This window comes from Limulus polyphemus, unplaced genomic scaffold (genome assembly GCF_000517525.1).
Source record: "Limulus polyphemus unplaced genomic scaffold, Limulus_polyphemus-2.1.2 Scaffold2221, whole genome shotgun sequence".
NCBI lineage: Eukaryota > Metazoa > Arthropoda > Merostomata > Xiphosura > Limulidae > Limulus > Limulus polyphemus.
Window position 1 is genome coordinate 34,434 of NW_013667831.1, and position 18,636 is coordinate 53,069.

An 18,636-nucleotide genomic window follows, 5' to 3' on the forward strand; every position below is an offset into this window, starting at 1 on the left:
ATCACTGTGTAATGATAGCCAAGCTGTCTACTTATCGCCTTTTAGGACATACCAGCGTAATACATGCCAACAATTTGCCATCTCTGCGCCTCTGATATCCGTCTTCTTGCCATTCTTATTTAAAATGATTTTGCATTCAGAAATTCGGGACTTAAATACGGATTTGATGCACGAGAATATAGTGCATATTGGATGTGAAGAAGGGAGCAAATTGCACGTGGGGAAAAAAACGCGCCTGATTTAAATGTCACACCTGAACGCTCACATCCTTTTAATTATGTTTGAAATTATGAACATTGCTCAACATCATGAAAATTAAACCTTATTTTCAATAAGCAATCCTGAAAAATATTTGGGGGTGCTTAACTTTTTTCCAGGTGTATATATTTCCTTTTATATTAAGAAATTAAACATACATAATTTTAAAATTGGAAATATAAACTACATTTTGATACCAATTTTACTTATATACAGCAATAATAAAGTTACTTATTAAACTTCTAAAAATAAATTGCTAAAAGAGCATGAAATGCACAGTTAGACCCACCCATTGGGTTAACACTGATAAATGTATGAAATATCTTTTAACAAAAAAAAAGCATAAAAACAAAGAAACTAATCACAAAACTAAAATAAAGAAATAGGAAAGGAAAACAGGACAAAACCCTTTAGCAAAGAAAAATGCATCTCAAGTTAATATGAATTTCAACAATGATTATAGATTATTGCTTCAATTTTATAGTACATCAAAAAAACCAATAACATTCTCAAGAATGTTGCTTCTGGCTTTACTCTTATATTGAGATTCTTAAGAAAATAGTGCAATGAAACACTGTTATGTGACATCTACGGAGAGATGAAACTCCTACATAAAAGTTAAGGGTCAAAATCCCACTTAGGAAAGAAAAGAAAGCCATCCTTTAAAAGGATTAGGTAACATAAAATTAGACAATTCAAAAATGAAAACTTTTAAACATAACAGAGAAACACAATATAAAATAAAAAGAAACTCTTGACACTCATCACCTGCATGCACTTGTGAATGCAAGTAGGGATGAATCACATCTAAACAAGACACAAATACACATACTACAAGGAAAAGGACAATTAGGTAAAAAACAACAACATATATATCCATGTTCTTTCACACATGCTCACATGAAAGAAAAAGCCAGGATGTTGTTAATACATATATTAAACAAATTACAATGCTTTAAATACATATACAAAATAAACCTAACCCTAAAAAGTGGTCAAGGCTTCATTATGCTGACCGTAATCCTGCTAGCAGATTGGCAGCCATGGGTGCCTTGAGGTCTGTTTGAGTTTTTATCAGGTTGAGCCTGGCTTTGGCTAGTCTGTCCTGCAGGTGATGGACCTCCTTCTCAGCTGATCATCTTTGCAGTTGAAGGAAGCCTATGCATCCTTCCACTTGGCTACTATCTTCTAAAAATGGTTCTGGAGAACTGGAAGCTGTCTAGCTTTGACTAGTTCATGATCACCTTATGTGGCTTGGTAGAGAGTTCTATTCTCATCTCTTTCTAGAGTGTCTCCTGTGGTCGCTTTGCTGGTGGCACCTCAGATGCTATAGCGGTGTATGTCCTACACGATCTTCCAGCAAGTCCAGCCCTTGATGTGGAAGCTTCCACATTCACTGCTGGAGCTGGCCCATGAGCTGACTTGGCTTCTATGCATAGCTGCTGACATAATCCCCACTGATGCCAGAGTTTTCTTGAGGCCTGTTCTGCTCTTGTCCTTCTGGGACTTAAACACCCCTCAGGATGTAATGGTCCCATTGAAGATACAAGCACATTTGTCATCTCCTCATTGTAGTGCCAAACCATATGATGAGACAAGTCAATGGGTCTTGTTACTCATTAGCCTTCAATTGTTTGGGTGGTATCAACAGTGGTATTGACTCTTGCTACTTCATCACTTGGAGGCTAGGCTTCTCCAGTTTGGATGGTGTTGTATCCTATGATCCAAAGCTAGGGACCTCTTTGGACTTCCCAGTGGCATCAGGTCTTTTATTAGTTGTAGCAGGTATCAGGCCCTTGAAAACATCAGCTTCAACCTGTTCACTGACTTGGCTCACTAATGATAAACATCAGTTCAGCATTCCCCATCTCCATGATTATATCATGCCCTTCACACTAGAGGATGTGTTGGGCATTCTGGAGCAGTTGGAAGACTTCAGAGGTAGAGCTGGAATCAATGGTAAATCAAGATGTTGAAGATGATTAAGGCAGCTACTCACAGGCAAAGGCAGGATTACATCACTGGCTAGTCGACCCAAAGAGACCTATCATGTCTAAAACTTGATATAAATACTGAAAGTCTAGATTTAAATGCAAAGTTGACTGAATTCCAAATGGTAAAAGATTCAGCCAAGTGCATAGGTTATAGGATGTAGAAATTTGCAGTTATTATCATGAACTCTGACTGGTCAAGTGACATGTATACAGGTTTAATGTGTACTCACACCCAACCTCACCCACAGAAAATGTGTCCACAGAGCCTGAGGACTTCCAAATTCCTGAGATTCCATGGATTTCCACTCAACCAGTTATCTTGTGACCATGCTGCCCTATGTTGTTCCTGCTGGATAATGGGAACATACACTCTCCAACCAGGCTTCATTCCTAGACCTACCATCTATATTTCACACAGACAGCATCCAGTTCCAGTAAGAAGGAATAGGGTTGAGACAGTAATGGGCAACACTAACCTCACCTCTGACCAATGGGCTTTGCCAATGTTTCCACTTCTTTCCTAAGGGACTTTCCTGACATTTACAAATTGTGTGACAGTTTTGGTGCAAATTAAAAGGTTTCATCACACAGACATTACCTTTCACCTTCCTCATTACACTTGCAGCTAGTGTTTTCATGCTTCAAAACTGTTTTCTTATTAAAAATATTTCCATCTGCATGACTTAAAAATATTCCTCTCATACATAAATAAAACAATGGGTACATCAGATATAAATATTTGTTGATATCTAAGCCATTACCTGTAAAATTCATGTACTATTAATAATTTCACTTATTCATTAATATTTCAACTGTTTGTTTGTCTGTTGTGTCCCAGCTGGTGTGATAAGCTCTGTATTGAGTGAAATGCACTGTTGGTAATAGTGGATATAGTGTGGTTGAAATACTACTATACACTCTTTTTCTTTTTGAAAAGCCCTAAGGGGTTGAATAAGGAATGTCAAAAAATATAATAAACCTAATACTACTGTCTTATGACAAGTATAATTAATTATAATCATACTTTGCCAGCTTAGAAAAAGTGTTCATACTATAACAATTGTTGTTGTAACAAATGACTTGTATAACCAAGTGTTACAACCATTACTGTCTTTGTTATATCCTAACCAACCTGATGAACTCTGTATAGAGTGAAACACAACATAGTATGGTTGAAATACTATTATACACTCTTCTTCTAGGCCTAATACTAATGTCTTATGACAAGTATAATTAATGCTATATTATTGTTGAAATTTGCATCCTGCCTATTTCCTAGATTGTAGTACTTCTCTTAATGCTATTTTTAATTTCAAGTTTATCTGAGTTTTATATATTTTTTAAAAATGTGTATTACATCTTGAAAACAAAGTACCTTAAAATATTTATAGAAATGAATCGTTTGGTGATACAAAAAAAATACCTAATGTAGCATGCCTTTGGTGATAATATCACCTTTTTGCATCCCTACAGTAAATCATATTGATCATTATTGATTTTCATATGCACATTTTCAGAGTCTTGATCTATTTAAAGCAGGCCTCAACAAATCCCAGGTGCCAAGTTGCCATGGTGACTAAACATTTCATCATGGCAACTAGTATTTTCTCTGTGTGTAAGGTTGTGCTAAACAGAACTTGAACCTAGAACAGTTATGGACTCTTGGAAGTCCGGAACTATTTTTGCATTCTTCGAGTCCTAAATTGAACCTTGTTTCTCAAATTTTAATGGCAGATTTCACACGTTTTCGTGTTTTTTTTCAGGAATGAAGCACTGCTGTCACACAACACGTTACTAATTTTTACACCATTTTGTTTTTTATTTCTCTCAATTCAATCAACAGTGTGCATGTTTAGACTCGTACGGGACCAAAGGCAGTTAGTTCAGGCAATACTATGAAGTGGTTGTTGATATTATGTGATCATTAGAATGCACTCGTTGCTGTGAAAGTAAATAAATTCACACTGCTGCCTCGATTATCTGCACTAGTCTGGGGAAAGCAAATAATCATGGATAACGAAAACAGAGGATAATTGAGGCACTAGTGTATCTCACTAGTTAGCACACTGTTTAATCTAAATAAAATTTTTCAATATATTAAAGTTCCTTTTTTTAAATTATATTCTTTTTACCGTCATTTAATTAAATTATCATGAAAAATATAAAAGTCATCTCAATCAGAATCATAAAAGCCAAGTGTCAGTCGATCAAGATCGATTTCTCCAAATTTCGTGAGTTACACAAGTCCAATTCCACTTTTTTCCTACAATACTTCCTCTTTTGATTGCCTGTTCATATTTTAGTTGAATTTAATCCCACTTATAGAGGTAAAAATATTATACGTTTCAGCAATTTTTCTGCTACAGACACAAGAGTGCATTCACACCCTACCAACATCTGCAAAAAATAAGTAAAAATTATACATATCTATGCTTTGTTAAAACAGACTGAATATACCAATTATCTGTAGGGAAGAGAACAATGCATAACTGGATGACACCCCAACACAACCTTTACATGCATCTGTGGTTAAAGGACTCCAACTGTGGAGCATAGAACAGTAGACAACAACTGAAATTGAGTGAAATCTTTAAGAAAAATTAATTTGTATTTTGTGTTTTTGTATACTATGTTTTAATCACTAATCAAATAAAGCTAACCATGCTACAAATATTTTGTATTCCTGTCTTAAGAGCTAAAATTAAAGGATACAAGGCTAATCTTGAATTGACCAACTTATGATTTGAATGCACGCCAGATCTTGCAAGCAAAACCCCCGGATATCAGGCAACAACTGAACTTTTGCAACAAAATTAATTTCTGAGCAACAATTTATCCAAAACATGTAAATTATTGCTATAATTGTAATGGCACAATTATTTTGAGAAAATTTTGGGAGAAAAACACGGATAATTAAGAAGTGGATAATCAAGGCACTAGTGTAGCCCCTCATTTCCCAGTAGAAACAGTAGTGAAGTTAGGTTAGGCACACCTGGCTCCTGAGTTTTCAGGCTGGCTCCTAGATCTGAAAATATTTGTGAAGACCTAATTTAAGGGTTTTTTTTTTTAAATAAGTTGTCCAAAAATGACTATGTTTTTGTGCTGAAGGTTAAACTGAATGTTTGAAGTTTCGCAACTCTCCTGCATGCAAAGGACTGCATCCTGCTTGCAGTGATAATTAGATTTTTATGTATTTATGCTTAAGTATATATATATATTTAGCTCTTACCTTGTAATTTTTGAGCAACTTACACAGCAAAGACAATTCCCTAAATTATACCAGCTTAGGGAAACATCAAGTTTTTTCTCAATTTTTATCAGAATGCATTTAAAAAATCAACTAATAATTCACATATCTCAATAGGCAAATTCTATTCATAAACACCTGATAGTAATATCTGCATCTTGCTAATACAGTATTTTTCTGGTGGACAATAAGAGATTCTGTGCAAATAAATATATGACTAAAGTTGCTGGAATATTTTTACCCATAAATTATTCAATTACCATTAGAAAAACAACAACAAAAAACTCATAAAATACCAAGTATCTGCAGACTTCTTATACAAGAGAAAAGGTTTAAAATAGATACAGAATAATGAGTTACAAGGGAAGATCACTTACCAGGACCATCAAATGGCATCAACACAGTTGGCACAGGGCTATAAGAAGGTAATGGCAGGATGTAAAAGTCTTTTATCATTTTAGAAGCATTTCCAACAACTCCATAACGTTTGCGAGAGTTCAGGTAAGAGTAAAATGCTCCATACGCCACTTTCTCTTCATCATTTGCAGGTTGAAACTGTATAACTATTAGTTCCTAAGAAAATAATATATATATACTGTATAAAACAAAATGAGTAACTGAAATTTGTAATATAATAATTATGACAAAGCAAATGTCACTGTTATAAAATCATATGCTGTACAAAGTATATAAAACAATCATAATTTGTACTATCATAGCTACTATAAGGAAAAATCACTATTATAAAATATTTTAAATACACAATATAATTAAGTGATAACTATAACTTGTTATATATAATAGCTATAAAAAGGCACTAAAAAACCACTTATAAAATGATGTCCAATCCCTCCCTACTTAGTTCGTTAATATGCAATTCAGGGATATTGTGGTCAGTCACTATTATAAATACAAGTTACTGACCATCCAGTCTATGCTATAGATATTGAGTTTGAAAATTTAACATTTTCAGTACCTGAAAATGTGTTTCATATAGGTACTCATCTACACAACCAACAGCTATTACCACGTGCAACTGTTTGCCACTTTATCATGCTTATAAATCATTGTTTGCTTTTTCCAGCTTATTATTATTATATTAGCATAATCTGCTTCCTTACTCAAGTATTCACACTGAAGTTTAACTGATATAAACTGGTGTAAAAAGAATATTACTTCATTGGTAGTTGGTTTGTTGGACATCTTAACACCATTACATTTTTATGCATGCACCAATCCTTGAATAATATTCCCACCACTGAATGTATCACTGTGTACAGTACAAGTCTATAATACAATCAGCAATTAGACTATAGCCCTCCACCAATAGGAGGGCAACACATCCTCTATGTGCAGTATACCCTATGAGCACCTTGTATATTAACCCTCTAGGTATGAGTGTGTCAAAGTGTGCATGTTGGGATCTTTTTTTTATTTATTATCATTACAGAGTCACATTCAGAATATAATTCAACTACTTTATTATCAATGTATGTCAGGTAATTTGTCATTATAATCAGATTTTGTAATGATGAATTTTTATAAAATACTTGTCCATGAATATATGGAATCAGTATGTTAACTGCTCCAAGTGCAAAGTGATTTTCATGTTAAGATTAAAAATACTATTCTTCATTTAAAAATTGTCAAATTTCATTGGAGTAATCTCTGAAACCTCCTAAATAAACATTACTCTTTTTTCAGTTAAACTATACATTTTATCTGTTATTTTCTCTACCCTAAGTCTATATGTGTTTGGTCAGTTTGACTGACCTCCTAACCACCATAAAAGATATGAAATAAATCTAAATTACCCTTTTTTTCTAGAATAACTTCAAATTTTAACAATCGTTTATTAACACTTTCAATATAGGCTTGGTCAATTTGATTGACCATGTGACCTTTTGTACTCATTTAAAGTCTTCATAGATTTAATACTTATAACTCTCAATATAGTGGGTACATCTTCATGAAATTTGGCAGTCTTTCAGTTAATATTACAAGTCTTTCACATACAAAAACTCATATATTTTAGTGAAGATTTTTAATAAAATAAAATAGAGATTTGTCCATTAACATATTTAGTATTTGTTTTGAAAAGTCCATGTGCAAAGTAATTTTCATGATAAAATTAAAAATACTTTTCTTCATCTTAAAAATCTCAAATTTCCTTTGTGTAATCCCTGAAACCTCCTAAATACATTTCAAATGTTTGTTTTCAGTAACCGACCTCGTAACCATAAAAAAATCTAAATTACTCTTTTTTTATTTCTAGAATGACTTCAAATTGTAACACTAACTACATTTGTTTATCCTATGTAGCATTAAGCTGGTAACACTATACATATATCTATAATTAAATTTTATTGTTTTATTGTCCTTTGAACGTGTCTAACTACTATTTGCACCAGTTGTAAATCACTCAGGGAACGTGCAGCTCACGAAACCATTTTAATTATATTATTATTATTACTTATTTTACCTAATCTAGTCGTAAATAATCTAAATAATAATAAAAATAATAAATAAATATGAAAAACAAGACATAAAGTGCTTACCTAATCTTTTTTCTTGCTGTTGGGTTTTGAAGAGAGTTAACCCTAATTTTTTATGCTACAGAGAGTGATGCACTTAATAATTTTTATCTAATTAAATAATGCACCAAACAATATAGACTAATAACATGCAAAAAATACACAAATTCACTTTCCTCTGAAACTTTTCCTGGCTTTCTAACTATGCGACAAGAGCCACTACAAATTCATCCAAACTAGTCGTTAACTTTCGCATGGGAACAAATCTTGTACTGCGAGTGAAATTGACAATATTCTGTTCAGAATATAACGTTATACAATACCTCATTTAGTAGATAAAAACCTTGACTTTCTATTGGTTATAGGTAATATATAATTAAAATGTAAGAGAGAACTACCAACGAGTTGTGAAAGAGAGGATGTGACAGGTGGGGTTTGATTTTCTAATCGATAGCTCTGTAACGAAACGAAATTTTAGACTATAAAAAATATGGTTTGTCTGAGCAATAACGATTTTATAGAGAGTAATTCACGTTTAATTTCATACATTTATGAAGGATGATGGATAAAATAAGGATGATGACATGATAAGACAAAATATTTCATGTGGGTCACACTAGTGGAAATTCAGGATTTTTAAAAATATTCCCTTGTAGAATTAAGAACTTAAAATTTGTATACTATTACAATATGTATTATTAGCTAAGAGTTTATGCTATTCTAATTGGTATAACATAAACAAAAAGTAGTATAATAAAATTTTGAATGTAAAACACTAAATCCTTATGTCATGCACAGTAAAGGATACCCAGGGTGATAGGGCTAAGTTACTTAAAGAACTTAACAGTATACATCAGTTTGTAGTTAATTATATTACTGCCATTTGAACCATGTCTAACTAATAATCTCACCACACAAGTTGTAAATCACTCAGCAAACGTATAGTTTATATTAACGAATTAAATGATATAGCACTAGCTACTCGCAAGCATACCCTGTGAAGAACTTTTTTTCATTATCTTACCTAAACTTACCTAACCTAATAAGTTTCTAATTTTTACATTTTGGTTACTTTTATAATAATAGATAAAGAATACACATAATAAAACAAGAAATATAGTACTTATCTAGGTCCTCTTGTTTTTTGTCCTGTATTGTTGATGAATCTTAAGCCTTTTTTTTATACCAATGATACTACTATACGAAATTTGTATTTAATTAAATAACGCTACTAAAAATACAAAATGATAGCATGTACTACAAACAATGTTCTTTAAGTATCATAATTTATCCAGCTTTTTAACTATGGGAGCTTTTAAAAATTCAATTAAGCTTGTTTATGGGCCATAAGAGCTTTCAAACTGAAGGTGAAACAGACAATTTTCTGTACAAAAAAAAACAATGTAATATAATAAGACATTTGATAAATTAAAACTCTGGCTTTCTAGTGATTATAAATAATATTGTATAAAATACCAAAGAGAACTATTTGCAATTTGTGAAAGAGAAGATGTGACAGGTGGGTGTGGCAAGTGGGTCTGATTTTCTTGTTTATAGCTCCATAAACAAATAACATTGAAGGCAATAAAAATTATGCTTTGCATGAGTGATGACAACATTATAATGAGTAATTTACATCAAATTCCATACTTCTCAAAGGAGTGGTAATTTAATCAGAGAAAAGGGAAGATCTAGAGAACAAATGTCATAATTCTCATATTATGGGAGACATGAGGACTTTTTAAAATATTTCCTTACAAAATTTAGAGCTTAAATTTATATAATATCAAAATTTGATTTATTAACTATGTTTTGAGCCAAGGTTATTATTATTATTATACAATGATAATAAAGTAGTTCTAATTAAATTTTGAATGTAACTCACTAAAAAGTCATGACAATATTTTCAGATACATGCACAAAACTTTTAGTTTCTAACCATATACTGCAGTAAACTCATATTTCTGACATCTATAAACACCTTGTCACATTAATGAAACATTTAGTGTATTATGTTTGCACGTGCTTTCAAATTCATATACAGCAGTGTTGAAATCTTTAAATTAATGTGACTATATATATTTATCAATTGACCAAGTTACCAAAAATATTTGATATATGGTTTTATAAGTTTAACCTGGCATCACCAGGTACAATAACTATAATGAGTGAGTTTGTTATCTAAGTAACATGAAAAAAATAGCAGATAGATACATTGGTATTTGATTACTTGAGCTTAAAAAGACCTCAGAACATAAAAAGAATGTTAAAAATGGTCAATCTGTTTGTTTCTTATTAACCACATAGCTACACATGATTTTTAGCAGTATAAGTTCGTAGACTTACAGCTATTTTGCTATACATGAGGAATCTTGATCATGAAAACAACTTAGAATCAACCAAAGTAATATATTAAACTAGAAATTATGTCAAAAGAAAAACTGTGGAAGGTTCATTATTCAAAGATTGCCAAGATGAACTCCTTCCTGATATCATGTGTCTTCAGGGACTTGAAACTTTGGTTATAAAGTAAACAGTGTATGTGTTTCTCTCAACAAAAAAATTGCTGAACATGTAAAACTGTTGAAAATTGTATTTAAATCAATTTGGAGTTATTTTAAAAAAGTGGACAAAAACATGTTCTTATAATTCTTAAGAAAATGTAGAATAAAACAAACGATCCTTGTCCAAGCTGTAGTAAGCATCGTGATATTGTGTGCTATAGGCAATGCTTAATGATGTGTATTCTTTTTCTTTTTATAATGAATTAAAACAAAATTACTGAGAAAATGTTAAATAATTACTGTAGTTATTTTTACTAATGAAATGAATAAATATAAGTACAAATATTAAATAAAAACATTCAACTTAGAATATGAAGAAATACAACTAAAACATCCACCTGTTTAACTTAAACTGAAAAGATAATGAGAAACTGATAGGCACCAATTACCTGTCTTTGTGGGAATGACAAGATGGGAGTAAAACCCCAAAGTGGTTCAACCTAGGCATTCATAACCTGGAAAGAAGATACAGTCTCCTCCACGCATCAAAGACTCAAGGGATGTGGTAGGAGGGGCAGGAATAAGTTGGGTGTAGAAAAACAGGGATAGCACATGTGTAATCTAAAGGTCTTCTGCCAATGGAGCCCAGTTCACAAGTGTACAAAGTGGGAGAGAAGAGATCCCACTGGACCAAAGTCAAGAGGTATCTCCAGAAACAAGTCACTTCTGTGATGCTCAGCCCTTCGAGAGTGGGAGTGCTGGAAAATATCAAGATGATGAGGAGCAGGAGAGGGGTGACCCTACAAGGTTCCTGAGGATGCAAACTTATTGAGGCCCCTTGGACTGAGCAAAGCAGAATACCACAAAGAGGAGAGATTACTATTGAAAAGTTTTTCTGCTTGAGTTTCCAATGTATAAGGATCTCCCTCTCAAACATTGTCACAAATTAAGGGTGTCACATGAAGAACCCCGAGATAACATTAAGGTGGCACTTCAGGAAGTAAGGTATCCTGACCAAAAAAGATCCAGAAACAAATGAACCACATTTACTGGGACACACTGAACCATTTTAGAAAATTGAGGCCAAAGTTAAAAACAGGTAGGTGTGAGTTTCCCCCAGTGAAACTGTCAATGTAACAATGTAGAGCCTCCAAAACAAAATGAAACATGCAGAGAGAGCAAAGAAGCTAAGCAAGAGAAAAACAAAGATGAGCAGATTGAGGGTGAAAGAGATAGAGAAAAAATGAGAAGGAAAAGACACCCTAAGCTAGACAAAGAGATTCAATGGACTGAAGCTCAAGGAAGAAGAATCATGACCATATGTCATAAAATAAGATTCTCAAGGTCTGGGAGGATGAGACAGTTGGGACTGGTTATGAAGTTGGACAAAAAAGAAGCAAGCTCATGCAACAAGGTAGCCTGAGATCTGGCAAAAACAACTGGAGAAAGAGAAGAAAAATATTATATACCTGTGTAAACAAACAGCAAATGATAAAGATTGGGTTACCTCTTTCTTGTTGGGAAGGGAAAAAAAGCAAAAGTCAAAAGGTGAGATAGGCTCAGGTGTAGCAACAGAAGGACGAGATGGGGAATATTGGATCCATGATTATAATAGAACGAACCACCTGCTGCACAATGGTGTTAACATCATTGAGTGTCAAAGTGCCTCCATTCACCATTTAAACAGTCAAAGACAACTCCTTTCATTGAATATCAGAATCTTCATAAGTTACAGAAATACGAGTATGTGAATTCATAGTTGAGCCAATTCACAGAATTATATATATATTTTTTAAAAGGGAGGTCTGGTATATCCATGGTACACAGTCCTTGATCATTGACATAATGATTAAACTTGAAAATATTTATCTAAACATTAATATTGGGTTAAAAATAATGGGGAATAGCGCTGTTAAAGAAACATATCGCAGACTCGGGAACATGTATCCTAAAATTTCAAAAAAATCAAATTAATGTATTAAAAGATAATAATTTAAATCACAAGTTCAAACTGAAATGTTTAAAATTTTGTATCTTTCTTTCTTGAAATCAAGAAAATAAAGATATAAAATACTACACTTTGAATTAACACTGATGAGGAATAATGCTGCCAAAGAAATATATCACAAACTTTGGAACACTGCCCTAAAATCTCATAATTTGAATAAGCAAAGAAATCAAATTAATGTATGAAAAGATAATAATTTGAAGAACAAGTTCTAACTGAAATGTTTAAAATTTTCTATCTTTCTTAAAATCAAGGAAGTAAACAGATAAAAAACTATAGTTTGAAATAGAAATAAAGGTAATAAGCACAAACATTCAGTAATTTTTACCAAAAAAAAACAACAAAAAACATGCCTAAAGCTAAGCAGTGCCAGGGGAATAAAAAGCCTTTGTACATGAAGCACTAATGTGATCTATGTATATGGAGGATTTGTTGTTGTCCTATTGGTGGGGAGCTATAGCTAATACTGATTGCACATAGAATGGTGCAGTACATGTTGGTATGTGTAGCACTTCTGAACATACATTTCAATGAATTAAATAAAATTACCTGTGTGAAAGTGATACAGTGTTTTCAATCAAGGTGACTTAAAATGTAAATCAGAGGTTTCATCATCAAAATATAACTAAAGAAACATAAACAATGTATCAGTTCTGACATTTTAGTTTAAGTCTAAGAGAAATGGGTGTGTAAATTTGACACATCTGTTGAATGGCTTATTTCAATGTATTGCAAGAAAAAAAAACAGGAAAAAGTTTGAATTTTCAGAATTACTTTCTATGTGACACTTGTATAAATTTACAGCTTGGGTATTTCGAAAAGATTTCACATGGATATGTTTTTAGGAAACAAAATTGCTCAACTTTAAATTTTATCTTTCTTTTGAATTGAAAAACAACATACAGTGTTTACAAATATTCTTGTAAAATGAAATAAATTTTTTTATACCAATTTGTAATAGGGCTGAGACGAAGTATTCGAATATTCCGAAGCTGACAGAAGCTTCGGATCTGCCAGTGCCCATTTCAATGTTTGCACGTTTATTTATACGCATGCACCATGCATACAATTTTTGATTAGAAAAAATGGCGTCAGATAAGGGCGCAGTTGGAAGTAGTTGTAAAAAGGTTTCGGACGTATGGAGTTTTTATAAGAAACTTCATGACCATAGGAAAGCCATGTGCACTATTTGTAAAAAAAAGAATTTGCTTATTTAGGTGGGACAACAAACCTACGGAATCACCTCGCGTTCGAAGCACTCGACTTTTTACTGTCCGGACATCGAGACATCCACAACGGAGAGCAGGAAGACGCCTACCCTTGATGGATTTGTAAGGCCTGTGAAGTGCAATGATACATGTGCAAAGAATATAACAGACAGAGTGACTCAAATGTTCGTTCAAGACCTACGCCCCATTCGAACTGTTGAATGCGATGGTTTTCGTAACTTAATGAAGTACCTGGAGCCGGGATATGTCTTACCAAGCAGAAAACAATTTACCGCTGATATCAACCTTAAACATGCAACATGCAAACAACGTCGGAAAGAAAGGCTAAGTGAAGAAGCAGTGTTTATATCATTAACCACTGATATATGGATGAGCATCGCGACAGAAAGTTACATCACCGTAACAGCGCATTACATTGATAACGGCTGGGTGCTACAGGCCTTTGTACTGGAAACCTTACCTTTCCCAGAACGGCACATGAGGATAAACATTGCAGAAAAGCTGAAGAAAGTGGTGGAAGAATGGGAGATTATGGAGTATGTAATGCTACTAAATAAAAGCTTCCAGATTCCAGAAGGCCTGTAATCAAACTCTAGGAAATCTTCCTTGCTCAGACTACACAACTGCTGTCATATTAAACTTTGACAGGTCAAATGCCTGAAGGTCAGACTCATGTACAATCAAACTGTAACAAATTAAATACATACATTGTTATAATATAACAAGTATACTCAATTGTAAGAAGCTTCGGTAGTTATCTTGCAAGAAGCTTCGAAGCACTACTTATAATATTCGTTTCAGCCCTAATTTGTAATAAAGCAGACTTTTTAAAGCTGTTAAACAGACTCTTTCATTTAATATACTTAGTAAATTTTAAATCATTTTATGTTAATTTATATGTACTTTTTTTACATTTCATTTTGTCAATTTTCTTTGCTCATTCAAGTAGTACTAAGTATGATATGGGTTAATGCAAACAAGACCTAAAAAACAGCCTTTGACAAAACAAATCTTGACATGGTTGAGTGTAAAATATTTTAACTTAGCCTACATCATCTTATTGCAAAACAAAACATTTTTTTCCCTTCAACATTGTACTTCAAATGAAGTATAAAAAGATAAAGCAAGCTTTTCACAACTTAAAAAAAAAAGGTTTTGATTGTAGCAGAAGTTGCTCACAAACACATTTTCTTCTAACCACATATTTTGTTCTGAACCATATGAAAATCTGCTGAACTTGAAGACTTAACAACAGTTACATTTCAGAAGAACAAAAAAAAAAAAAAAAGTTATAATTTTTCTATAGGTACATACCTCCCCTCATAGATATAGCTATTCTCATTCAGTGCTGCCCTCTATATGTGAAAATATTTTCACAGGCCTTGAGCTCCCACATGCTTCACAATCACCGTGGTTCAACTGTGTCTCACATGCAAATCATCATGTGACAACCCTCCAACATTAGGAGTGCGACGAACCCTTCTGACATGTAGCTAGCTCCCTGTATTTGAATCTATCGAACTATCACTTCAAGTTTTAGCAGAAAATGGAGGAACTGGTTTGCACTGGGTAGGAAGGATATGTATCTATCAGAAATACATTTTCAGTATGAGAAAATTGTAACTTTCTATATGGTACGTTACCTTCACTCACAGAAATAGCTAGAATTCCACATTGAATAGGTGGAGGGACTGGTGCAAAGGAAAGAAAAAAGCATTCGAAAAATACCCAAAAAGGGGAGATCCTTGCAGTAGAGAATCATACGTTGGATACCACACCACCTCTATACCCCAGTTTTCCTAGGTACCACAAACAGCCTGTAATAAAAACCTGGAGAAGGATGAGGTAAAGGTTTGATGGCTTTCTGGGAGAGAAGAGTCTGTACCGCCTCAGACAGATGTTGACTGGTGGTAGGATCCTGAGGCAACAGAAATGATATGGGCACCGAGATAAGAGAGGAGGGGAAAGGAAGTGGATGACAAGTTCCTCAAATAATACCTGAATAACCCAAAGATCTGTGGTGAAATCACACCATATGGGAACAAAATCGGTCAAGTGAGCCCCAGCGGACCAGAAGCTACAGAGTAGTCACTGGTACAGGTTAGCAATGTGTCTATCTGCACTGAATAGTAAGACAAGTGGAGAAACTCCTACAGGTAGGATCTGGTAAAGGCTGGGAAGGACCGGGATGAGAAACAGTAATAGTGGATTGTCTAGGCTCAGAATGAAACAAATGATCAAGTATAGATAAAAGGGTCGGTTGTTGTCTCAATGATTCCACATGGAATTCTAAAGTCTCACGAATATCTCTGAAAACAGATTGCTGGAGAAAAGAGGCCATATGTAAGTCCTGAAGATAAGTAGGTGATAATCAAAATTGGGACAATACAGTGTCTCTCCCCAGAATATCCTAACAACAGAGAAACCATGTGTGTATGGAAAGGGCTGGAGAAAAGAGGCCATATGTAAGTCCTGAAGATAAGTAGGTGATAATCAAAAATTGGGACAATACAGAGTCTCTCCCCAGAATATCCTAACAACAGAGAAACCATGTGTGTATGGAAAGGGCTGAAGAAAACAAACATGTCAATGTAAAGGTAATCAGAGAGAGGGTATCTCTAAAAAAAAAAACCTCAAGATCTCAGTGGAGTGTCTCGAAAAGGAGGTGGATGGTAGACAAATACCATAAGAGAGTCAATAGGGTAAGAGGAAGGCAGGAAAACTGGGCATGAGATAAAAGAACAGGATGATCAGGATCTTTCCAAGGCAGGCAAAAGTGATTCCAACTGTTGAGGATCAAAAAATGGAAATTCAGCCTGATGGTTGGCCAAAGCAAACCGATCCAAAGCCAGTGGAGGGCAGGGCATGCTAGCACCCTCATGCATCTGAGATACATAACACCTGCATGAACTCTAATATCTGGGAAACATAAAATGCTGAGAGGGGGTATCAGGTAACAAGGAAGGAAGAGGATTATAAGAAATTAGGGAAATTGATAAAACATAATACATCTGAGAAATAATGTTAAAAGAAGTCATATTAGGCCTAGCTGATTCCGCAGTAGGGGTATAGGAAGACACAACAAAATCAGGTGGAGGAAAATGGCTATTAAATTCCTCGTAGTCCCGAACAGGTTTTTAAGAGGAAAACAAGCAATACCAGGAGAAGAAGGTTGACTTATATAATGATCATCTCATTTTGAATGAGAGCCCATAATTCCATAGTCAAGTTTCCTCCACCTGCAGCCTATGTAAATGTGCTGGTATTAATTCCGTGGTGGTAACTTGGACTTCGGAATTCATTGTAAAGGTGTTAGAATAAATAAATGAAAAAGTAGAAAACAAAAAAGTAAGTTATCCTTATGCTTGCAAATGTTTGAAATAAGACAAGAATTCCACTTCAGAATAAATTACAAAACAGTTCAGTCAACATTGAAAAAAAATTTCAAAAAATTCTGTAAGTTGAAAAAAAAAAAAAAAAATTAGAAAAATGTCTTGACACAAGCACTGCCAAATGAGAAGCGATTGTTTGGTAGAATCAAATAGAGGGTGTCACAACAGAGGGTGTATTGCACTCATATTGATGGAGAGTTATCACATGATGATTAACATATGAGATGCAGTTGAACCATACTGATCGTGAGGTATGTGGGAGCTCAAGACTTGTGGCGTGTGAAAAAATGTTTGCATATAGAGGGCAGCACTGAATAAGAATAGCAATACCTGTGAGTAGAGATAATGTACTGTATTTGAAAAAAAGCTATCATGATGTGTTTAGATTAGTAGCCTATTACTTTATGAAGAGTTCAGATATAGGCAATTACATCAACTTATAACAACCTAGGTTGAGAAATGGTAACTGGGTAAAAATTTATGAAAACACACTTTATTTAAGTTACAAACAGATATTAGAATTATTTAGTTAAAACTATCTTAACTTCCCTCTTAGAAGGCTGTAAGTACCATATTATGCTCAGAAGAAATTCAGGGAATTCAAAAACACTAACGATCTCACTTGGATCATACTGAAATCAGCCCAAAATAAAAATTTGCAAGTTAAAAAAAAACTATGTATAACATTAACCCTATCACCATGGGTATCCTTTACTGTGCATGACACAAGGTTTTAGTGTCTTACATTAAAAATTTTATTAAACCACTTTTTGTTTGTTATACCAATTAGAATATCATAAAATCTTAGCTAATAATCCATATTTTAAGAGTATACAAGTTTTAAGTTCTTAATTCTACAGGGCAATATTAAAAAAAATCTTGAATTTCCACTAGTTCAACACATGTGATGCATTTTCTCAAGGCATCTTGTCTCCTCTATTTTATCCACCACCCCTTGGATAAGTACAAAATTAAATGTAAATTACTCACTATCAAATTGTTATTGCCCCAACAAACCACACTTTTTATAGTCTTCAATTTTGTTTGGTTACAGAGCTATCGAATAGAAAATCAAACCCCTCCTGCCATACCCACTTGTCACATCCTCTCTTTCAGGATTTGTTAATAGTTCTCTCTTATATTTAATTATATATATTACCTATAACCAGTAGAAAGTCAAGGTTTTCATCTATCAAATGACACACTGTATAACGTTATGTTCTGAACAGTTAAATGTCAATTTCACTCAGAGTACCAACATAGTTAACGACTAGCTTGGATGGATTTGTAATAACTCTTGTCGCATAGTTAGAAATCCAAGAACATTTTGTGAGGTAAGGGAATTTGTCTACATTTTGCATGCTATTAGTCTATATTGTTTGGTGCATTATTTAATTAAATAAAAATTATTAAGTGCACTACTATCATTAGTATATAATAATTAGGGATAACTCTCTTCGAAATCCAGCA

General features: G+C 33.5%; 1 protein-coding gene across 5 annotated transcripts in view; it reads right to left on the reverse strand.

The window, feature by feature from the left end:
* Window positions 1-18,636, reverse strand: part of LOC106466322 (PHD finger protein 3-like) — a 185,870-nt gene that overhangs the window by 30,718 nt on the left and 136,516 nt on the right. For 4 of the 5 annotated variants that reach the window (XM_013926598.2, XM_022394301.1, XM_013926595.2 and 1 more), the window contains exon 16: window positions 5,877-6,072. In XM_013926598.2, coding sequence (XP_013782052.1) covers window positions 5,877-6,072 — 196 coding nt within the window. Of the gene's footprint in view, window positions 1-4,469; window positions 5,278-5,876; window positions 6,073-18,636 lie in introns of those variants that run through there. The other variant, XM_022394302.1, reaches the window with a different exon arrangement.